We start from the raw sequence: 25,818 nt of genomic DNA on the forward strand, positions 1-25,818 counted from the left end.
CAAAATAGAAACAGAAGGAACATTGCCAAACTCATTCCCTGAGACCACAGTCACTCTGATACCTAAACCATACAAAGACCCAACAAAGAAAGAGAATTTTAGACCAAACTCTTATGAACTGTAGTGCAAAAAATACTCGCAAACTGAATTCAAGAACACATCAAAAACATTATTCACCAAGATCAAGTAGAGTTCATCCCAGGGATGCAGGGATGGTTCAACACATGAAAATCTATCAATGTAATCTACCATATAAACAAATGGAAATAAAAAAGCCACACAATCAACTCATTTGATGCTGAAAAATCCTTTGATAAAATCCAACACCTCTTCATGTTAAAAGTTTTATAGAGATCAGGGATACACGGTGCATACATAAATACAATAAAGGCAACATGCCGCAAGCAACAGCCAACATCGAATTAAATGGAGAGAAAGTTAAAGCAATTCCACTCAACTCAGGGACAAGACAAGGCTGCCCACTCTCTCCGTACCTATTTAATATAGCTAGAGCAATAAGACAGCTAAAGGAGATAAAGGAGACACAAATTGGAAAGGAAGAAGTCATACTATCACTATTCACAGATACGATAATACACATAAGTGATTCCCAAAATTCTACCAGAGGATTCCTATAGCTGATAAATACCTTCAGCAAAGTGGCTGGATACAAAATTAAGTAAAAAGAAATCAGTAGCCCTCCTTTATACAAACAATAAATTGGCTGAGAAAGAAATTAGGGAAACAACACTCTTCACAATAATGTTAAATATCTTGGTGTAATTCTAACCAAGCAAGTTAAATACCTGTATGACAAAAACTTCAAGTCTTTGAGAAAGAAACTGAAGAAGATATCAGAAGGTAGAAAGATCTCCCATATTCATGAATCATTAAGATTAATATAGTAAAAATGGCCATCTTACCAAAAGCAATCTACAGGTTCAATGCAATTCCCATCAAAATTACAGACCTTGAAAGATCAATTTTTAATTCATATGGAAAAATAAAGAACCCACGATAGCTAAAACAATTCTGTGCAATAAAAGAACTTCTGTTGGTATCCCTGATTTCAAGCTGTACTACAAAGCAATAATAATAAAAACCACATGGTATTGGCATAAAAAGATAGATTGATCAGTGGAACTGAATTGAAGACCCAGAAATAAACCTACACACCTTTGGACACTTGATTTTGGACAATGAAGCCAAAACCATACAATGGAAAAAGAAAGCAAAAAGAAAGGAAAAAAGGTGCTGATCTAACCAGATGCCTGCAGGTTGAAGCACACAAACAGACCCATGTTTATCACCCTGCACAAGATACAAGTCCAAGTGGGTAAAAGATCAACATTAAAACTGAGACGCTAAATCTAATAGAAGAGAAAGGGAGTAGCCTTGAACTCATTGGTACAAGAGACAAATTCCTGAGCATAACATCCAAACCAACAGATCAAAATTTAATAAATGGGACCTCAAGAAACTGAAAAGTTTCTGTAAGGCAAAGGACACTGTCAACAGGACAGCAGTGTACAGATTGGGAAAAGATCTTTACAAACCCTATATCCATCAGTTGGTTAATATATAAAATACATAAAGAACTCAAGAAATTAAGCACAAACCAAATAACCCAATTTAAAGAAATGGGGTACTGAATCTAAACAGAGAATTCTCAACAGAGGAATCTCTAATGGCGGTGAAGCACTTAAATGTTCAATGTGCCTAGTCATCAGGAAGATGCAAATCAAAACAACTCTGAGATTCCATCTTACACCTGTCAGAATGGCTAAGATCAAAAGCTCAAGTAACAGCACATGCTGGTGAGGATGTAGAGAAAGGAGAACACTCCTCCACTTGCTAGTGGTATTGCCAAGTTTTTATAACTATTCTGGAAATCAATCTGGTACTTTCTCAGAAAACTGGGAATAGCTCTACCTTAAAACCCAGCTATATCACTCTTGGACATATACCCAAAAGATACTCCACCGTACAACAAGGACATTTGCTTAACTATGTTCATAGCAGCTTTATTCTTAATAGCCAGAATCTGGAAACAACCTAGATGTCTCTCAACTGAAGAATGGAATACCACTCAGCTATTAAAAACAAACACATCATGCAATTTGCAGGCAAATGGATGGAACTAGAAAATATCATCCAGAGTGAGGTAACCCAGACCCAGAAAGACAAGCATGGTATGTACTCATTATGGATATTAACTATAAAGTACAGCATAAACTCTATACAATCCACAAACCCAAAGAAACTAACAAGGTGGGTCCACGGGAAGGGGCTTAAATCTCACTCAGAAGGAAAAATAAAATGGACATCTGAAGTAGATGGAGCAAGGGAACTACATGAGAGAGGGTGTGGGGTGCAGGAATGGGGGGGGGATGAGAGTTAGGGAAAGAGGAGAGAGGGTCAAAATTGGTGAAGGTGCTTCTCTGGGATGGGGGTGATCCTAGAAGTCTATGATAGAGACCCTGTCTGAGGCTCCTAGCAGTGGGTTGGAATGGGATAGAACCTGGCTACCTCCTGTAGCCAGGTGGGTCTTGCAGTGAAGGGAGAGCGACACTAAGCCACACTCAGAGCTTTCAACCCAGCCAACTAATGACTGGTCCAATTTGAGTCACTTGCCATGAGAGAAAGCCCACCACTGACACTATTAATGATATTCTGCTGTTCTTGCAGGCAGGAGGCTAGCATAACAATAATCTGAGTGGCTTCAACCAGCAGCTGATGGAAACAGATTTATGCTTTAATAGAAGAAGCGCCTAGTCCTACTTGATATTCCAAGGTGGATCGATGTCAATGGGAAGTCTCTCTTTCTCTGAGAAGAGAGGGGGGCATAGGAGGAAGTCAGCGAGGTTAGAGGGAGGTCCCTGGAGGAGAGGAGGGAAGGGAACTTCCTACAAGGATGTAAAGTAAATAAATAAATTAATGAAAAACAAAACAAAATAAACAAATAAAACCCAACACTCCCACCCCAATCACATAAGAAACCAGTAACTTTTTAATATACTAATATATAACAAACACTGAGAAAAATGTAAGGGAAAAAGTCCTTTTTAAAAACCTTAGTAATAATATACCTAAGCAAGGAAGCCGAAGAACTCTACAATGGGAAAATTTAAAACTCTGAAGAAATCGAAGATTCTAAGAGATAAAATTCTCATGCTCATAGATAAACAGAATTAATATAGTAAAAATGACTGAGTTACTGTTGTCACCTACAGATTCAAGGCAATCCTCATAAAAATTCTAATGGCCTTCTTCACAGAGCTAGAAAGAAAAAAATCCTGAAAGTCATAGAAGCACAGAAGATGCTGAATAGCTTAAGTTAAAAAAACAAAAAGAAAGAAAAAAGCCAGAAATATCACAGTATCTTACTTCAAGTTATATTGTAGAATCACAAAACAAAAGCAGTGTTAAGTTGTATAAAAATAGACATGTAGATTAAAAAAAATAGAGAACCCAGGAATAAACCTATGCATTTGGCATCAACCTGATTCTTGACATATTTTAGAGAAAAAACAATATAAAACAAAACAAAAAACCTCTTCAATAAACGATGCTGGGAAAACTGGATATTTACATGTAGTAGAAGGAAACTAGGTCCCCTTCTCTCACTATGCACAACAATCAGTTGAAAGCATATCAAAGACTTTAATGTCTAAAATCCTTAGGGGAGCACATACAGAAGACATCTCAAGATACAGGCATAGCAAAGACTATCTGAAAAATACAATACTAGCTTAGAAAATTATGCTAAGAATTGGCATAAGAGACTACATGACATTACAAAGCTTCTACAAAATGAACTATAAGTGAAATCCAGGTTTCAGACTGAGCAAAAACATCTTGGCCAATTTACCTACAATAGGATTAAAATCTAGAATACACAAAAGAACATGAAAAATGAAACAAAACAACAAAGTAGCACAAACCAATCATGTTATCAGTAAGTTGGTTAATGAAATACATATATCTCAAAAGAAATACAAAAAGTAAATTTATGGACAAATGTTCAACATCCTTAACCATCAGGGAAACATTGTTTTGTGATTTCCATCACCCCCTAAGAAAATAAAAGAAAAGCCGGCAAGGCTATGAGGGAAAAAGGGCCCTTAGTCACTGCTGGTAGGAGTATAAACTTGTGTAGCCACTATGGCAATTAGTATGGAGGTCTCCTAATTAAAAAACCAAAAAAAAACCTACTATGTAATCCAACTTGGAGACATATACATAAACATGTACACACACACACACACACACACACTCTCTAAATCAACATAACAGAGATACGAGATACTAGCATATTCTCAGCTCATAAAGCAAGGAAGGAAATAGAATCAGCCTAGTTGTTCATCAACAGATAAATGGATAATGAAAACGTGGTACATACATACAGTAGTATTTTATTCAGCAATACAGAAAAATCATGATACATGCAAGAAAATTGATTCAACCAGAAATCATTATGCCAAGCCAAGCAAGCAAGCCCCAGAAAGACAATTATTCCTATGTGTATATATGGTGTGTGTGTGTGTGTGTGTGTGTGTGTGTGTGTGTGTGTGTGTACTGGGAATGGAATCCTGAGGGTGCTAGGAGGATTATCTTAGGGGAAGGGGAGGGTCAGAGTGAATTACAGAATTTTTATGATATAAAAGCTGAAAAGGAGTAGTATTTAGTGTGTAGGATGGGAATCAACCATAGGGTAGGCAAGAGACATGGAGGAAAGCAGTGTGGGAAGGGAACAAATTACAAGATAGTATTATGACTCCTGAGTATGAAAATGGTATCACTATGTGCATTACTTTGTATGACAATTTGAATCAATAAAAATAGAAATTATGAAAAACATTTGGTTGCTTTTGTAAGTTCTATAAGGTAAATAATTCACCAGAACCCATATAAATTCTTAAAATGTTATCAAAGAAATCCAAAAGAAAACTTACTTAATTTCAAGTTGTTTTATCCTATTTTCTGCACTCTTTAGTCTTAGCTGAAGATCATCTTTTGAACGCTCTGCAGCAAGGCATCTTTGGTGCATTGCTTCTAATTTTCTGTAATCACCTTCATCCTGTTTGCCTTCACGGTAAATCTGAGGAAGAGGCTTATAAGCATTACCTTATAAGAAGAAATTTATCTCAATAAATAATGCTAAGAAGTAAAGTCATGATTGTTCATCTCTTCCTACTGTAAGGTATTTTTAAAGACACCTTTGATTCATTTACAAAATAAAATGCTTTAAACTGACAGCTAAAAATGAAATCACTCATGCTTACTGTAAACTATTCAACTAATACAGAAATGTAAAACAGCTGCTGAAGCTTTTAAAAAATGCTTTAAATGTCAATTTAAACACAACTGGTGGTAGGCTGTGTATGTAGCTCAGTGCTAGAGCCCTTGCCAACTATGTACAAGGGCCCTGAGTTTCACCCTAAAGCATCAAAGAAAGAAAGATGGAGGGGGAGGGGCTTCCTTATTTGGTGAAAACTTAGTGAATATTCTTCCAGATAATTCTCTACTGAAATACTCAAAAAAGTAAGGGTTACCTGAGCAACAGTAGCTGGATGTGGAGCTCCCTTTCTCAGGGGTAGTTGCGCTCTAGCTCGACTGAGACTAGGAGTCCTCTTATAGCACCAGGCTAACTACCCAGCAGGTCCTGAGGTCTAGGTCACACCTATCTGCCCTTCCAAGTCAGCTGTGTTATGCCCACTGGTAAGACTGCATTGCCCTTCCCACAGAGATGCAATAGCTGTGTATCAGAACTCCTTGCTGGCACACTGAGCACCTCTGCAGCCCTACAGTGCTATGGCCTTGGTTCACTATTGTGTGGACAATGAAGAACTGGTTGCAGTGTCTTCTACGTTTCACATTGCACCAATATAACCTAGTCCTTAACTTACACCATATAATATTAAAAAATCATCCCTAAGCCTAATGTATAGCTGGCAGCTTTTAAATAGGACTTACCTAATATGACACAGAGGCAATCTGGAAGGATCTACCTTTACGAGGGTGGCAGCCAAAAATGCCTACCTTGGAACATAAGTAAATATGCTTATTTCCCCCACTGAAGCCATATCCTATGCTCATTTCCCAAACGAAGCCATATTCTATGCTGTTTGTTAATTACTGTTGTACTACTACTTGATTTTGTCTTTTTTTTTTTTTTTTACAAAATGGACATATCACCTATTTTGAATGCCATGGAGTTCACTTTTCAAAGTCAAAACCTGACTTTATTGCTTAGTTTTTTGTTTGTTTATTTGTGTTTTGTTCTGTTTTGATTTTGAGATAGGCTTGTTCTGTGTAGCCTTGGTTGTCCTGGACTCTTTGTAGAACAGTCTTGCTTTATACTCACAGCAATCCATCTACCTCTACCTCCCTGAGTGCTGGGATTACAGGTATCTGCCACCATGACCGACTTGCTTAGTATTTTTAATGTTGAGTAAGTTACTTAGCCTTTTTATGTATAGCACTAAACTACTATAGCACTCTAAACATGGTAAGTGCTTATATTTGGTTGCCTTTTCTTTCCCAAGACACTTTAAAACAGTGGAATAGGCACTGCTAGCGAAAAAGCATGCAAGAAACCATTTTTAAGGTGTAGTTTTTATTTTAAGTGAATAAATAAAAAAACACTAATACAAGCTACAATAAAGGTAGGAGTTGTGTTTATTAAAGCTGCTGATAATGTCCGGAGGCTTGCAATTACACTCTCTTTTACTTAAAACAAATGCTAGTCAACAACTGTTCTTCTTGAGTCCACTAATGATGTTTGATGTGTACCTTACAAAGCAGCCCAAAGGGAAGAATTTTCTTAGAAACTGATGCCATAATTAAAGTGATTTTGTGGATATTCATGCTGAGCAATTAAAAACATCTCCCCACTTTTTAATTTTATGAGATTATGCTCTGATTTTGTCTCTTTGTGGCAACTTTTGTATATTTTGTTTTACCATCATCAAAATAAAATTTTCAGTAGAGTTGTGCAATAAAAAAAAGTTGTATCTTGAAGTACAAAGTTCAAAGAAAATCGGTATTCTTAGAAAAATGGGATGTAGGTGATATTATAATTTTAATGACTTTAGTTGTATTTGAGTAAAAACGTTGCCCAGGGAGTACTTATAAGGCCAATGTGAGCAGAGCAGGTAGCAAGGCAGAGGCCTGCAGCTGCCTTCAGGCAGCAGTACTTCCTTCTTACCTTCTCGAGTTCTTCTTCCACAGCTCTTTTTCCTCTAATGGCTCGATCGATTTGACCTTGCTTTTCATCACAATCCTAGAAAAGCAAGTCATAATACAAGTAAATGTATGTGGTAAAACATTAAGATGAGGAAAAAAATGGAAACATAAAATGGTTTATAACAAGAATATTACAGTTATCTAATTAATTAAGTTACGCCACAGTGATGGTCAATTTCAAAAAGTGACTAACCTATCCCAGGATTTCAGTGATTGCCTTTCCTTATAGGATACAAAGGAATTAACAAAGTAAGTAAGTAAGAGTCAGGGAACTCATGGCAGAAAAATGATGAGGGTTTTTTGACGTTACAGGTTCCCTTTTCATATACTAACACCAATGACTTTGCAAGAAGAACTGGACAGTGTCACAGTATCCCAAAGGAAACATTATTTGGCATAAAAGTGCAGAAATTATAAGTTAATTTTTCTTTGCAAAATACCCAACAGTCAGGGAAACCTATTAGCATGAACATAAAACACTGTAACAATTACACTTAAGAGTTTTTGTGTCAAACATTTTACTTAGTGATTTAACAAGTATTATCAATTAAGCAATATATTTTGTCAAGATACTAAAACAAGAATCAACTAGTGTGTTATTTCATAATTATTTTCCTATTTATTTGAGAGTAAGAATAGTTTGATTGTGAGTCATGCTTTGTTGACAATACACCATTAGTAATATTTAATTTTTATAACTATACAAAAGGCCTATCTCAGTGTTTTCAACATTTAAAGTAAGCTATCAAATTACGACCCAGACTTGATGACTTTGAACCCTTACAAGTAGGATTCTTTTTGAAAAAATAGGATTCAAGTTTGTAGGAAACAAAACTTTAACATTCTATATACATTCACGTACATGGTAAGAGACTTACCTATAAAAGGTCTTTGTTTTTGGAGGAATGCTTTTCATAGTGTCATTACATAGCCCAGGCTGCCCTCAACCTAAATACAAGATCCTCCTGCTAGCTAGGCTTGGTGGCACATGCCTGTTATCCCAACATAGGGGAGACAGAGGCAGGTGGATCACTGTGAGTTGGAAGCCAACCTGGTTTAAAAGGGAGAACAGGACAGGCAGGACTACAAAGAGAAACCCTGTCTGGAAAAACAAAAACAAACAAAAAATTCCTTCTGTCTCTGTGGCTGTTGAGTGGTAGTTTCATGATGTTAACTTGTGACTTCTGCTATGTAACTTTAATATATATCTGTGCTGGCTAGGGTTTGTCAGTTTGATACAAATTAGAATCACATGGAAAGAGAGATGCACAAAAAAAAAAGTCTCGCTCCATCAGACTGGCTTGTGGGTATGTCTATGGGAGCATTTTCTTGACTAATGACCAGCAAACTGTGGGCGATGCCTTGCTGGACCACATGGTCCTAGGCTGAACATGAATGCAGGCTCAACATCTCATAAAATGCAAGTAAGCAGCATCTCTGCACAGTCTCTGCTTCAGGGTTCCTGCCTTGAACTCTTGCCCTGGATGATGGACCACAACCTATAAGCAAAAGTAAATCCCTCCCTTCTCATGTTGATTTTTTTGTCAGTATTTTATCACAGCAATAGAAAGTAAACTAGGACACGTTAGTAACAAAGTTGGATCAAACTTCTAGATTCAGGAAGTGGCTTACAAAGAATAACTGTGCATATACCTACGCCCCTACTGAAGCCATTATATTTCACTGACATCAAGTGATGATGGTTCAAACAGTATTTATTTAACCTGGGTTAAAAATGGATAAAATGAAGCAGAAAAGTTTAAATATTAATAATTACCATACTAGTATTAAGTATACTATAATATTAAAATAAACATTATACATTTTTATTAAAAGATTTGCTCATTAGCATTTTTGAAATATTTTCAAAATCACGTTTTATAAAGGATTATTAGCACAGAGGCCACACTCATTAGTGCCTATTCAGAGTAAAAACCACTAAAGAAAGACAGACTACACCTTTGTTCATCGGAAGACTCAAAACAGCTACACAATTCTAGAACTACCTGTTTTTGCTGTATTCTACAGGTTCTCACAAGATGGACTTTCATTTGATTCTAGAAAGCATTAAATTTCTCCTGTTGCCTCTTCAATGGCATGCTTCTTACACATCTGCATTTTAGTAGTTTTCTTTGCTACTGATTGCTAGTTTTATTATTCTATGATTTGATAAGTAATAAGAATTATTCCAATTATTCTCTATTTTTAAAGACTTTCTTTATGTACTAAACTGTGATCTATTTTAAGAAAAATTTCATTGAAGGCTGAGAAAATTGTGTGCTCTATAGAAGCACATTGCCTAATTTATGGTGTAGCTCAACCCTGAAGTTTCTTGACTGAATTTTAGTCTGAAGACTTAACATTGACATGAAGGAAGTACTGAGGTCCCCACTGTTATTCTATCAGGACCGAACTGTTCTTTGTGACAGTTTAGGAAACTAGGAGTCCTGTTTCTTTCCTTATCTTACTACTAGTGTCTTCCCTTTATTAATATAAAACACCCATCTTTACTCCTTTGTGTAACTTTGCTTGAAGGCTATTTGGGTCATCTCCGATTATGCAGCATCCTGCTAGTGTTTGATTCTGCTCAATTACTGTTCTTTCACTTTTGGTCTGTCTGTGTCAGTGAAGTGAATTCCTTAAAGAAATTTATAGCTAGTCTGAATCTTTTAATTGGAGAATTGTAATTACTTGCATTTAGGGCTATTATTGAGGGGTAATTACTGATTCTTGTAATTTTGTTGGTTGTTTTCTAATTGGCTTAACCATTATTATTTTCTTTGTTCTGATTCACATGGTGATAATCTTTGGTGGTTTCTTGAGTTGGGCACAGCTAATTCTTTCCTTATTTGTTTTTCTCTCTTACAAAATTCATTCTTTGCAGTGTTCTCATGAGTGGGGTGTTTCCTGCTTTGTGTACAGGTCTCCTTTTAGCATCTTCTGCAATACTGTCTTAGTTGGTATGATCTACTTTAGCTTGTCCTTGTCATGGAAGGCCTTTATTTCTCCATCAATTTTGAAAGGTACAGTAAAGGCAGCTGGCAGTTACTCACTTTCAGTATCTGAAATACATTGTTTCATGCTTTCGTGACTTCAATACTCCTGATGAGCAGTTTTCTCATTCAGGGTAGCAATTTTACATAGCCTAGAATAATCTTGAACTTCTGGTCCTCTTGCCTCGCCCCCACCACACCGATTACACGGTAGTCAGGCCATGGAAACCAGGGTTTCCTACATATCAGGCATGCACTCCAGCCTCCCAAAGGATATTTCTAATCTACCCTAGCAATTTTCATATTAAAAATGTATTTAATATTTAAAATACTTTTTAATCAGACAGCATAATTTTCTCATAGAATAAATGTGGTATCAGATAATGCTTTATATCTATAGAAAAATCATACAGGTATAAGTGTTTGATATACAGAATAAACAGCTTTTGCTATACAATGACTGTTACACCATTAACAGCTTTAAGGACTGCTAGTCTTAGACAGTCTTCATTCTTTTTGGAAAACAGAACAAAAATATTTTTACACCACTTACAATTAACTAAAGGGATCTTTGATGGTGGCTAAGAGACATTTTTCTTGTATTTCAAGAAGATCCAAGTTTTTTGATAAAACATGAAAAACAACAAGTAAAACAAGACACAATTTTATACCACCAATAGGCCATGCTGCATCGCATTTGTATTACACATTGTTCCTACATCATTATTACAAGTGAAATTAAGTAAGCAGAAAGGAACCATTCCTGGACCTCTACACAATGACTAAAGTCCAGTAATGTAACTACATGGCCTGTGGCCTTTCAGAGGCATTTAAATAGCATTCTGCTGATGAATATTTACTTTAAAATACACTGTGCAAAAACACTGTGTTAGCAATGGGAAAAAATTAAGGAAGATAGAAGACTCTTACTTTGAGGTGCTACAATCTATTTGGAGATATTTTCCTAAAAAGAGCATGAATACATAAATGGTCATGTGTTCAACAAATTCTAATGCACATTACTAGAATACACAAGCTACTGCTAACTGTCATAAGAGATTAAAAGTGATAGAAGAATTCAGAAAAGATGTATGTTTGTAAAGTTGTAAATATATTGCTAAATCCTGGAAATTCTTTTTTTTCTAACCTTTTGGGAACCATCATTACATTTTTATCTCATATCTTAAATTTAAATTTCTAATCTCTAGTCAAATAAAACCTTTTTCTCAGCAACCCCTCCTTGCCTACTCATCTGTCTGTCTGTCTGTCTATCTGTAGGAAGCTTTACTATCTTTCTTCTTTTCTACTGATATAGCTTTTCTTCCTGGTTTCCCTGTAGCTGGTTGGTTTAGTGGCTCTGTGTTTTCTGTCAATGAAAAATTAAATATGATGAATGCCGCCTGTCCTACTCTTCCTTACAAAAGCCAAAAATAGTGTAAAAACATCTCTGTGGAATTTTACTTTGTTTCCTAACACCTAGCATAGGTCATGGCATAACAAATGTATATGGAACAAATGAATTTCCAATAACATACATATGGGCCTTTAAAACACCTCATATTTAAAGGAAACTACTAACAAGGTCTTCTAACATACCATCTGAAGGGCTGAAAGTTCTTCCTTCAATTGTGAAATCAGTACTTCATACTGTTTTTTTGTGCTTTCAACCTGTGAATTAAGACATAGTTTAGGTAAAGAATAAAGAATGATTAGTGTCAAAAACTTAGAATGATTTGTTTTAATTAAAAAGTAACTTTTATGACATGAAATATAAATAAGCATACAACGAATGAAGTATCTAAGAATTTGTCATGAGCTGTGTGTAGTGAGGAGGCACATAGGTGGCTAAGGCCAAGTTTTTTTGTTTTTTGTTTTTTTTCATCCTGCTTGGATTATATATTGAGTTCAAAGCTCCCATAAATTATACAGCAAGTCATATGGATTGTTCCAGACCAGACCAGAGGACTGTACAAATAGCATTGGCTTAGTATATACAAGGCTCCAGAATTTTCAGCATTATAAAAATAAAGAATTGGTCATGAGAATCGAAGAAATACTGGATGATATATCCAAAAGAACAGTGGCCGCTCTTTTATTGTTATTAGAAATAAAGGTGGAAAACCATAATTTTTTTATCATTATCTCTCCCAAATAATTTAATCATTACTTTAGATAGTACAAGTAATTTTTAATGAAAATATATTCTCTTAATCTAGAAAATTGGAGCAGAGTACATCAGTGTATCTACTGAATGTCTGGCTGGACGGGAGACAACCAGGCTGTCCTAGGTGCTGGTGCACTCCACCTATTGAGCTGCTACAGGTCACACAAGCTGAGAAGCAGCACTTGGCACTTGAGAGAGAGAGAGAGAGAGAGAGAGAGAGAGAGAGAGAGAGAGAGAGAGAGAGAGAGAGAGAGAGAGAGAGAGAGAGAGAGAGAGAGAGAGACACTGAAAAAGCAATGTCTGCAGACTCCGTAAGCCCTGCAAAATGATGCCAGAGAACAAGAAGCAACACACTCAATAAGCAATTAATAACTTAAAATACGTGTGTTCCACATATAGGATCTTTTCACAATGCACATTAGACGCTAGTGCTATGTAAATGAGTGCTCAAGGAAAGCTTTGAATGAACACTGAGATTTTCAGAAACAGAACTGGTGTGCACAGGGCATTTGGAAAAAGTAATTACACTTCATCAAGATGTCTGCAACAGTCATTTTGCCTAATAGCTACTCAGTGGTTTTTTTGTTTGTTTTGTTTTTTGTTTTAAGAACTAAGAGGACTATAGATGAGGACACAGACCAACAGGAAACTTTTATGATCTAAAAGCTTTTGGAAACTTTCTTGTATGAAATGACCTATTTTAGTGGAAAAAAGTAACTTTCTTTAGAATACATTCCATACTGCCTGCTATGTACTTTATTTGGTTAATTAATGACTTATCTTTTTGAAGGCCTGCCAAACAGTATGTGGCTTTTACTTTGGGCTATAATTTATGTTGGCATTTCAGATAAATGGGGGATTAGGACATTATGGATCAATCTATTTTGCTTGTGGGTCAGTAATAGCATGCACATAATATTTGTTGAAGAGTATGTGTATAAGGTATTGTTCAGGGTGCTTATGTGTATCATTCACTCATTCTTACAACCTCATGAGTAATTACTTCCATTACAGTTGAGGAGAGTAAGTGCTGAAATTTCCAGTTAGTAAAGGCTTGGTGCTCAGCAAGGCACTATTGGGAAACGGTAGAACCTTTAAAAAGTGGGGTGTCCTGGGAAATCTTTAGCTCATTTGATGCATACACTTGAAGGGGTCACTGGGATGCCAACTCCCTTTTCGCCTATCTTTAATCCTGACTATATACTAAGTGGTTTGGTTCTATCATGTGTTCCTGTCATGATATGCTGTCTTTCTGAAAGGTTGACAATGCGACCAGCTAATCATAGACTATAGCCACCGAAACCTTTTCTCATTATAAGTTAATTCTCATGTTTTTGTTATAGGAAATGGAAAGCTGACTTATACAGCAATGGACATAGAAATTAAGTCATGTATGTTTCATGCATTATAAATATTTTGGGTTTAAAAGTATAGTTGTGGTCAGGCATGTTGGTGAACACCTTTAATCCCAGCACTTGGGAGGTAGGTACTACAAAAATATGAGGCAACAGGTGTTTCAGCGCTGTTATAGTTTCATGAGACCTCTGTCATCATACACAGCTTGTTTTTTACCAAAATGACTGTATACGGATGACTCAAGCCTCTATCTAAGGGATATATTTGCAATGGCTTTGTAAAAATGAAACTACCATTTAGTTGTTTGAAAGAAAGCAAATATGTTAACTTTGTGTTTTTAAATTATAAAAAAATATCACTTGAACTTGTAGTCCACTAAGGAGAAAAATAGTATCGAGCACAGAAAATACAGGTAAGAAAACCCCCACTGTTTATGAAGTCAAAGAATATGAATATATATATAAATAAAAGACACTATACCATAGCAATTCAATTTAAGGGTAAGAAACATCAGTTTTTAACTCTTACATTAACAATTTGATATATAGTCCTTGTAAGTGTCCACATAAGACTGTTAATTTTAAAGTATTTGGGTAGCATTTAGTCTTAGTTAGGACTTACTTCTTTTCTTGCTTTTATGGCAGCATCTTGAATAAGCTGAGAAATTGTTTTCTTCATTTTCTCTCTGTCATCTTCTTTTTGCTTCTCTTCAAGCAGAATCTTCAGAAGATAACGACACATTATACATCACTTTTCAGTGGGGAGGTAATACGCTCTGACAACAGTGCCTTAGTCTGAATTTCTGAAATGCCTCCATAGGATGACCTTGCATAAGTCATGAATAGTATAGAATTTTCCCAGCATTGCCCACCTTTTCCTAATTAAATCTTTGCTATTTACTTCAGCCAGTTTCCCATCACTTTTCTTATTTCCAGAACTCAAAGTATCAGGGCCATTTTAAATCTTTCTAATTTAAAGTCCCTATACAAACTAAGTTCCTATATATAAGTACTCAATCTTGGACAGATCTGTTGACTCTCCTTTACATTATTTGGTAGTATTCAAAGCATGGTCTTCACTCTTCTCACCTCATCGCTGCAGTAATATATACTTTATCATTGATGTGTTCTCTCCTCTAATCATTTTCATTTCCCACTAAAAAGTAGTCAAAATCTTCTCAGTATTATTATCTATTCTCTGTGAAGTAAAATTCAAAAATACACAACCGGTTTCCTCCTATTTGCTCTTAAATTTCTTTAATTTTTTTATTGATTCTTTGTGAATTTCACATCAAGTACCCTAATTCCACTCATCTTCTAGTCCCTTTGTATCCACCCCTCTGTTCTTTGAACTTCCCCACCAAAAAAAAAAAAAAAAAAAAAAAAATCTCATTGTGGAAGCTGTAGTATGTCAGTGTGTCCCACAGTATACCCTTTTGCTCACATTTCTTTACTTGCAAATATTCACTGCAATGAATCATTGTTTCGTTTGAGGCTTCTGGTTTCTACTAGATTAACAATACTGGATTCTCATAAGGACTTCTCTTGGATATCCTGTTGTTGCCCTGTGTCATGGAGATTCTACAGCGTTGGAACTTCAAGACTAGCCCCTTCATGAGCTCCAGCAGCTCACAGATGGGGAAGATGTTGGAGTGGGCAAACTCAAAGCCCTGAATCTGGGCTTGGGTAGTAGCTGAGTTGGTTAGCCTATTAGCTCTTCCCCACCCACACCACCAGGGAGAAACTCTCCAGCACTGCACCAGCTAGCTCATCCAATGCTCATCCAGCAAGTAGAGTCAGCTCTTCAGCTCTCATGGCCTCATGACAGCCTCCCTGTGCCCCTGTTGGCAGGACCAGCTCTATTGTACTGCCTAGCTAGGTGCAGTGCCCCCTCTCCCGAGTGCTGCAGCAGGGGAGAGACTAGGCCAGCTCCACTGTGCTGCCCAGGGGAGATTTAGGGCCCACTCTCTTGTGTGCTGCAATTGGTGAGGGCCAAGGCCAGCTTTCCTACTTTCATGACCCTGAGGCCAACTCTCCTTCCTGCTCCTATGACCCTGGGAGAGCTCTCCTGCCTGCCTCAAGTGGCAAGGATTGGGGCTCTCTTACATTTCTAATCAAGCTTTCCTACCATGATCTCCAAATCCATTGTCTACTGAGTCAATTTTCAGTACTTATTTTTGGCTTATTGAGGACCCTTGAGATAACTAACTCCATTTGTCTTTTAGTTTGACGTTCTTTATTGGACCATCAGTACAGCACGGTACCAGCTTTCCCCCACCTTAACCCATCATATCTTTTCATATACGTTGTTAGCTCTTCTTCTTAATACTGGACTGCCCAAGGCGTAGCTCTAAATGTCCATCTCTTTCTGAGCTAATCAAATCTGATTTAAAATGCCATTTATATGCTAATAATTCCCAAGTACACATCTCTAATCTGAACATCTTTCTGGTTGGGCCAGATTGATTTTCCCCCTCACCTACCCTGGCCATTGACAGATATTAAATGGGTGACCCTGTGTTCTGACCCACTCATCTTCAAAGGAAAATATAAACATTCTCATCTGTTTCTTTTTGAAGTTTAAGTAGGATGCTTATTATACTCCACTGAGTGCCACCAGTGGTGCACATATGTCCATGAGTTTATGGTCATTCACTGAAGCACAAATTACCTGTCAAGTGTCCATATTCCCCAAAGAAAATTGGCCATCTGTATTCCAGCATCATTCAGCTGACAATGCTGTTTAACTGGGGCTGGGACTTCACAAGCTTCCCCCCCCCACCGAAACTGTTACAGAATTTTGACTTGTGCGGGTAGCCACAGATGCTGTGAGCTCATGAATGCCATGTTCTGCCATGCACAGACAGCCCTACTTCACAGCATTCTTTCCCAATCTCTGCCTCTTACAACAACCTTTCCCTCCCCTTGAGCCTTGTGTGTGTGTGTGTGGGGGGGGTGTGTGCGCGCACACATTCTGACCAGATGTTAGTCTCTGTATTAATTGCTGTCCACTGTGAAAAGAAGCTTCTCTGACAAGAGTTCAGAGTTGAAGTAGGACATAAGTTATAACAGACACTTGGGGGATGTTGGAGGAGGGGGATGAGATTGGATATGATAAAAACACATGTACATGGACTCATCAAAGAATTAAAAAAGATCATGAGAGAATTACTGTTATGACTTAATAACTTTGAAGAACATGGGGATATGAAGAAGAGGGCTGCAGACTCTGCTTGTTATCAGATTATGAGAATCTTTAAATGGTCCAGAGGTTAAGAGTATTTGGTGCTCTTGTAGCAGACCAGGGGTTGGTTTCCAGTATCCCCATGGTGCCTAACAACCATCTGTAATTCAGGTTCTAGAGGATCTGACACCCTTCTTCTGGCCTTGGTGTGCACTATACATACATGCTGCACAGAGATATATTCAGGCAAAATACTCATATACATAAATAAAAATAATTTTAAAAAATTCTTGATTTTGAACAAAAAACCTCAAGATGGAAATACTCTAGCAATTAAGCAATGAATCAAGAGGGAAATTAATATAATAGTCATAGGCTGCTTTTGAAGGATTTGTTGATTTGACTGAAGTGAGAGACAGGCAATGGTACCCTCCATTTTCTCTCCATTATACACCACACAACATATGGGAAGCGTTTAATTAACTATGCTTCAGATGATAAAGACAAATAACTGTCCTGTCCTTACATTTTCTGTTAACTTGGGTGTTTTGAACACTTTACAAGCATAATATGTATATTGTGGGTAGAATATATTTTATTTTTGGTGGTACTAATCATAAAAGAAATGGCCTCACATGTGCTAGCCAAATATTCTGCCAATGAGCTATATCCCAAGACCTACTGTATATATTTTAACTATTCCAAGAGTGGAGAGACAGAATTTAAGTCATAGTAGGGAACACTAGCCCTGAAAGGCATAAGCACATTAGTATTTCCAGTTTGGATTATAAGTGATAATTCCTTCCTTCCTTTTTTTTTGAATTAGGGTATTAACTATGTAGGCCCAACTAGTTCATTATCCTCCTGCCCCACTTCCCCTGAGTGCTGAGATTGCAGGCATAGATTTTACTAAGTATGTAAAATCCAATGTATACTTTTTTTATTTGTAGTCTTTCTCTTGAAAAACCTAAATAAGGCACTTCCTTTATACACCATGCATTTCCTACTAGAGTATTCTACACATATTACATAGCTCATAAACATTGGTATACATATTAATGCTATTGTGAGTTCTGCAAAAAGAGTTATACCATTAAAAATATATCTACTTTCTGTTTTCTATGGATTATACTCATTCAAAGAGAAACAGAATAACACAGAAAGCATTGTCCAGAATAGTATAGAAATGACAGTGGTTAGGGAGTTAAAAAAAGGAAGTGTGAATCTAATCTTTTGAGCTACATTTAACTCTGTCAGTTAAGGTTCTGCTAGATGAGGAGACAGTACAGGTAAGAACATAGTAAGCATGACTAGGAGTCACCTGATTTGGTACACTCTGTAAAGAACTGTGCCAGTATAGAGGAAGAATAGTGAATCGGGGATGGGGCCATAACAAGTCTGATATTTAAATACTATCTTTGAAAAATGACTAACATGTTACCATATTTTATGATATCACTCTTACCTTCTAAAACACAGCATAAGTATTTGATACTGGGAAGTGTAATCTGTCTTCATCCATGTATCTGATAGTTTATTGTTAGGGCCTATGGGCATCTTATTCTTTATAAACATGTTTGCATGTTTTCTTACCTGATTCTTTTTAAGGTTAGCTTCTTCTAAGAGTTGCATGCTATCTCTGGCTCTTGAAATAGCCTCATATTTCTCATTTTCTGATTCATTGCACTTTGCTTGTAGATCGCTGACCTGCTTTTCCAAAACTGTTTTCCTTGTTCTTAGTACGTTGGCTTCTTGAATTGCTATACACAATCTAGAAGTTAATAATCGCAGTGTGAAAGGACACATGCAGTTTACTAAACATCACTATAGGATGGAATTGTGTTTGCTATTTTTACATGCATCTCATTGCTGTAGTACTACAAAAGTAGATTTTACAATCTCTACTTTAAAGAAAACCATTCTCAAAAAGCTTCAGCTTTGATTAAGATAATAAAATGAACAGCAGAACTGAGACTGAATCAAGGTATTTTGACTGTAAATGTATGATGACCCCTGTGGTTTTCTGGTGTCTTTATAATTTTGCAAAAATTTTATAGATTATATAATGTATTTTAGCCATATGGGTCCCCCATTACCTTTCTCCAGCTCCACCTCTACTTCCTCAACATGTTTTTCATCTACTCCCTAATTTCATGTCTGTTTTTCTCCCCAACTAAATACAATTACTGCTACCCATATAGGAGTGTGTGTGGGCTCATTTACTGGGATGTGGTAAGCCTACCAATGGCTTCCTCCTTGCAGCAGCCATCAAATGCCATTAGCTCCTCAGCAAGGGTTAAGGCACTAAAAGCCCCTCCCTGTTCCATGCTAGATTTTTTTTTTTCACCAACAATTTGATTTTATTACAGTCATTGCTGAGAGTGCTTCTACATAAAAATATTCAGCACAAAGTAGCAGAAGTATATTGAGGAGCATTGCAAAAAATCCTTTCCTTACCCCAATTCATTTAATAATCTTTTTTTCTGGTTTTTCTTTTTTTTTAATTTTATTAATTTATTCATATTACATCTAGATTGTTAGCCCTTCCCCTGTTTCCTCCCATTCTTCCCTCCCTCCTATTTCCCCCCTTCTCCCCTCCCCTATGTCTGTGATTGAGGGAGACCTCCTCCCCCTATATATGCTCTCAGAATATCAAGTCTCTTCTTGGTAACTTGCTATCCTTCCTCTGAGTGCCGCCAGGCCTCCCCATCAAGGGGACGTGGTCAGAAAAGGGGCACCAGAGTTCGCGTGAGAGTCAGATCTCACTCTCCACTCAACGGTGGAGAATATTATGTTCGTCGGCTAGGTTCTGGTAGGGGTTCGAAGCTTACTGCCTATATTCTCCTTGGCTGGTGCCTTAGTTTGAGGAGGACCCCAGGACCCAGATCTGCCTGTTATAAAGTTCTTATTGTAGGTTTCCAGGACCCTGTGGGTCCTACTATTTCCCCATTCTTCCATGCTACTCTTGCCTAGAGTCTCAATAGGATGTCCTCTCTTCTGACCCACTTTTTTGGTAAGTAAAATTTTTCATGGTACGTATCCCTTGGACTAGTGATTTGATATAAGTGAGTATATACCGTTTGTCTCTTTTTGCTTCTGGGTGAACTCACTATGATAATTTCTAGATCAATCCATTTGTCCACAAATTTCGGGAATTCCTTGTTTTTAATAGCTGAGTAGTATTCCATAGTGTAAATGTAGCACAGTTTCTTAGTCCATTCTTCTACTGAGGGACACTTAGGCTGTTTCCATGTTCTGCCTATTATGTATAAAGCACCATGCTAGATTTTTAAAGTTCATTTATTCTCTCACATATTGATCCTAACCCTAGTCTATGGCCCCTCCCGTGCACCTTACTTCCCTCCAATCCACTCCTCTGTTGTTGGGGGTTGGTCTGTTTGCTGCCCAAATGAGCAGACTCACATACCCCAAAATGTTTGTAACTTTGCATAAAAGTTATTCCTGTTTGACCAATAAAAAGCCAACACACTTGGTCAGAACAAATGGGATAGGTGTAGTTAAGGTTCATGGGCTTCTGGGACAGAGAGGTTATTGGGAAGAGAAGCAGTCAGAGACCAGAAGAGGACAGGAGACAGTGGAGGAAGAGGAGAAGGAAAGAGGCCGCCATGGGTTAGGTGAAGTAAGAAGCACATGGCAGTGTGGATGGAGGATCCGGCCCAGATGGAGAACATCAGCAAGTATTTCGGATTATGGAAGGGAGGTAGCTTGACAGACACTATTAGAAGCAGATGACATGGGACTGGGGCAGAGAAATATGGGAGGCAGTTTAGGGAATTAATACCTGCCATGCCCCAGGTGAACCAAGGCTCCTGTAAAATATAACAGGTGTCTGTGTTTTTACTGATTGATAGGTTAGAAAATACCACCATAGTAATTATAGTTTAATATCACACATTTTTTAGACCATAATTCTAAATTAACCACAACACTGTTTCCCTTCAGAAAATGGCAGGCCTCCTAGGGATATCAACCAAACATGGCATTACAACACGACTAGGCACCACCACTCATATTAAGGCTGGACAAGGCAACCTAGTAGGAGGACAAGGGTTCTAAAGCAGGTAAAACCACCAGAAACAGCTTCTACTTCCTCTTTAGAAATCCTACAAAAACACCAAGTCATACAACTATAACATGTGTAGAGATTCTAGGTTAGACCAAGGCAGGCACCCTGATTGTCATTCCTGTCTCTGTGAGCCCCTGTGAGTGCAGGTTTGTTGATTCTGTGGGTTTTGTGTCCTTGACTCCTCTGGCTTACAATCCTTCCTCCCTCTCTACAGCAAGATTCCCAGAGCTCTCCCTAATGTTGGGCTGTAGGTCCCTGCTTCTGTTTCCATCAGTTGCTAGGTGATGATATGCTATTATTCCTGTCTACAAGTACCGCTATTTCCTATGCATAATCTCAAATACTTGCTAATGTTCCTCATCTGGGCCAGATCCTCCATCCACGTTGGCCATGTGCTTTTTACTTCACCTAACCCATGACGGCCTCCTTTTATTTATTTATTTATTTTCTTGCTGGTCATGTTTGGTTCTATTCGAGGTCTCTAGGCCATCTGGCCTCTGGTTTCTGGTCCTTCTTTCAGTGTCCGGGGTGGGCTCCCTCTCTTGGCATGGGTCTCCTATACTAGATTTTTCAACTGGGCTAATCTTGTATAGGTCTTGTACAGGCAGCCACAAGTGGCTATGAGTTCTTGTAAATGCCACGTCATATCCAGAAGCCAATCTTTTATGGCACACTTCTTTATCCTCTAGCTCTTCCATCCATTCTGTCCCATTTTCTGAGATGTTCTCCAAGCTTAGGAGTAAGAGTGGGGTAGGGATGACTATATACTTCATCTCCTTACTGTTAGCCATTCCCAATTGCTTATTCAAAGGACTGTGATGAGTTATGAGTCTGTGCAGTAGCCAGTGCCTTCTGTAATGAGCAGCTTCTCTGACCAGGATTAAAAGCAGCACAAATCTGCTGGTATGTTCAGAGTTGAGAGGATTTCTGTGCATTACAGATTACAACCCTAGATTTGATTTTCATAGGTTACTAATGACAATTTTCAAGCTCCTCAATGGAACATGAGAGATCTGGATACAATAACAATATTCCAGAATAAATGTTTGTAGGCAGATAGCAATGTAAGACAAAACTATAGAATATATTTTAAAAAGCAGCTCAGATCTCCAAAGATAATTTAAAAAGTGATTGCTTCAAAAAAACAAAATCAAAAACACATCAAGGTAAAGTATCTATATTTTCTTAAGTACTTTTTCCCCTTGGGTAACTACTTAGATTTTTTTTAACATATATTTTTTATTCAACTGCATTATATTTTTATTTTCTGCTTTAAAATGGAAAGAAAAATTGATCCTGAAAGTAAGAATGTCTATGCTGCCTTGGGGAAAGGTAAAGGCAGTAAACAACTTCCTCATATATGAAAAAGATGTCTCACTGTTTCCCGAATTATTCAATATCTGCTTTATATTCTGTACCTTATGATTTTATTAACTGAAGTTCTTCTTTTGGACAGGGTCTGCTATGTGTCCAAGGCAGATTTGAACTGATGACCTCTTGTGTTAGTTTCGCAGTGCCTGTCCTGTCTCCTGTACACCTGTTCTTAAAAGACAGGTGCTTCTGATTTCCTAAAGCAGCACCTGTGTTTTCCTCGATCAACAAAACATCCAGGATGTCATCAGATAGCAGCTGAATGCTGGAACTTTCCCCACCTGCCTGATGCTGTCATCACTGCATTCATAAATTACCTTCATTTATTACTTTCTCTTGTTTTATGACTACAGAAGATTATGTAACCATTTCTATTTTGCAAGGTGCTACCTAGAGTAATCTGAGTGTGTTTCCAGACCATTGGATACTCATGTTTAGTTCAAAATAGACTTATTGATATGAGAGCTGCAATTTATTTAGGGCAGCAATTAAAGTGCTAATTTGTAAGAAACTATTTTGTTGGATAGATGTTTAAAGTTTCATTCTGCAGAGAATATTGAGACAGCTATGTATGTGATCTGAATAGTCTACCTACCCATTACCAATCACTATATTTTTCTTCTCCATTTCAAACCTCTGATGTGCGAGTAGTGTGTGTTGCACCTGCTGTACCTGGCCTTCATTCTTTCCTTATGTTGGTAATACTAGACTTTATTTGAGCCCTACTCTCCCAGGAAGATAGAGATGTCTAAGTAGTGCCTCCATACTTATTCTAAAACCCTCCTCTATTCCTTTCTAAAAAGGGCAACCCTTTTTAGGCTATGATCCTTTTTGATATCTCACTTAAGACCTATTCCTTATTTGTTTATCTGCCCGTGTGAAATCGCTTCCTAATTTGTAAACAGCACTCCTACTGCAAAGTGTGAATATGTGATTTCTTAAATTTGTCCAGTGCTTATGGTCTTTTACAATGCTCGAGAGTCCTTGAACTACCCAATCAAACCTTGAATGAAAACAAGTACGAGTCTATTTTTATTTTTAAATTATGTGACATATATCTCTGTATGGTTATGTGGTGTGCATATAGGTGACCACCACAGGTAGAAGAGGACATTGAATCCCCTGGAGCTGAAGTTACAGATAGTTCTGAGCTGGTCAATGTGAATGCTAGGACTAAACTTGGATCATCTGAAAGAGAAACAGGAGCTCTTAACTGCTTAGTCATCTCTCCAGCCTCAAAAAAGAATGTTTTACCTAAATTATATGTTCAGATCACTTTCACACTACTGCTCATAAAGACAATGCGCTTTCTTTTTCTAAGTGTATATAGCAAGTATTCAGTGCACATTGAACAAATGGTTTTACTCTGAACATATAAGTTGCTTTAAAGAGAATATTAAATTTTTTCCCCTTTCAGGGCACTAGAGAAGACTCAGTGGTTAAGAGCACTGGCTGCTCTTCAAGAGGACCTGGGTTCAGTTTCCAGCACTGGCAGTGGCTCAAAACTCTCCATGACTCTAGTCCCAGGGGATTTCACACTTTCCCCACTCTCTGTGGGCACCAAGCAAGAAGGCAGTGCACAGACACATATGCAAGTATAACACTCATAAATAAGGTTTTTTCTCCAAATAATGCAGGGAAAATTACACCTAGTTTCCCTAGGATTTCTTTCAATTATTTCATAGACCTCTCACCATTATTCTGGCTCAGAAGGCATAATAAGAGTTCCAAACATATCTTACAAAAACCTCGTGAAGCCATCTAAAACAAAACTATCAAAGACAAAACTGCTTACAACTTCTCTTGCCCTGCCTCCCCTTCTCAGATATAATCATTATTGATTCCTTTAGGGATCACACCCATTTACTTCTGCCTATTTTAGTTATTCTCAATGGAATAGCTAAATGGAATTTAAATTTTAAAAAATTCTTAGCATAAAAAGTACATGTTAAAGTTAGGATGGGCAGAAATAATATTATCAATTTTATTATCATGAATGTTGTCAACAATGAAATTTTATCAAACATAATTTACTCATTTTATAAGTAAATAAAATCATTAAAGTATTCAGAACACACACACAAACACACACACATACTTCAGCTTCACATAATTTTTAACATGGGACAATAAAAATCCTTAAAGGAGTGTTATGTTAAAAAATATAAGCTACCAGGGACTGGGAAGATGGCTTTGTCAGTAGAGGTGATTTCTACCCAACTATGAGGACCTGTGTTTGATTCATAGCACCTACATAAAAAAGCCAGGCATGGCAGTATGCTCTTCGAGTCTGTTGTTAGAAGGCAAAGTCAGGAGGATCCTTGGGGTTTGTCAGTTAGCCACCCTAGACACTTATGGAACCTCCAGGTTCTATGGGATAACTTGCCTCAAAAAATAAGGTAGAGAACAAGAGAGGAAGACACCTGATGTTGACCTCTGACCTTTGCAAATACGTACACACAAGCAGATGAAACTTCACACACACACACACACAAAAGAAACTTCACACAAAATATGAAATATCAGAAACATTAGTATATGTTATAAATGGGCTAAAATATTTTTGAGCCATGATTTAACTGCTAAGCTATTAAGGAGAAGGATACATCACTAAGCCAAGAATACATAGCTGACATCTGAAATAAGGCATCATTTCAGCAGTGGTATCATGTTTAAAACTATGGCCTAGTTTTCAAAAAGGATAAATGTATATTTTCCCTATTTAAATAAAGGTTTATAATCCAATTTTCAAGCTATGTTGCTCAACTGGCAAAAAGAGAAGGAATTAAGCAAAAAGAACACTGAAAAAAACATTTTGATAAACCCTCATTTTATAGTTCAATAGTCTACAGTAAGAGTGTGCTGACAGTTGAGATCTGTGAGGACTTGTTTTGTGGTTACAATGGAAAGAGGAATAGCTAAAATTCAGTGGTTGATGCCTGAGATACTAGGTATCTCATAATCCTTGGCACAGTCTCATAATATAAAAAAAAAGTCTCCCATAAAAGGCAAATGGTATTGTCAAAAATATTATACCATTTTGTAATGACTATGAAGGAGAGATCAGTGACTGAAAAATGGATAAGAAAGGCAAGTGGAGATTAGAGTTCCCCAAAATACAGAAAAGACTGGCACTGGCAGTTTGACTTCTGGGAAACAATAAAGTTAAGGATGAATCTGCAGCCTACAGGACTTGGCACAACTGAACCTGAGGCAGGAATGATCTACAGCATTCAGCTCCCAGAGATAATCTTTCTTGCAGAATCTGTGGCCAAAGAATATTAATAAATAGTTAAAAGCTGACATTTTCACTGCCTTCTGTTTCAATGGTTAGATTTTTACCTGTATTATTTATTAAAGTGCAGAAGTATGGAGGATTTGTAGAAGTATCAAATTTCTTCAGATATAGACATTTT

The 25,818-nt window shown here is 37.2% G+C and overlaps 1 protein-coding gene across 1 annotated transcript in view; it reads right to left on the reverse strand.

The window, feature by feature from the left end:
- Positions 1-25,818, reverse strand: part of Sclt1 (sodium channel and clathrin linker 1) — a 135,354-nt gene that overhangs the window by 40,592 nt on the left and 68,944 nt on the right. Inside the window, exons 12-16 of the mRNA XM_051157761.1 lie at positions 18,538-18,715; positions 14,383-14,481; positions 11,838-11,909; positions 7,211-7,285; positions 4,956-5,101 (exon numbers count right to left, since the gene is read on the reverse strand). Of these exons, the coding sequence (XP_051013718.1) occupies positions 4,956-5,101; positions 7,211-7,285; positions 11,838-11,909; positions 14,383-14,481; positions 18,538-18,715 (570 nt within the window). The remainder of the gene's footprint in view (positions 1-4,955; positions 5,102-7,210; positions 7,286-11,837; positions 11,910-14,382; positions 14,482-18,537; positions 18,716-25,818) is intronic.

The sequence above is a fragment of the Acomys russatus genome, chromosome 15 (genome assembly GCF_903995435.1).
Source record: "Acomys russatus chromosome 15, mAcoRus1.1, whole genome shotgun sequence".
NCBI classification, from domain to species: domain Eukaryota; kingdom Metazoa; phylum Chordata; class Mammalia; order Rodentia; family Muridae; genus Acomys; species Acomys russatus.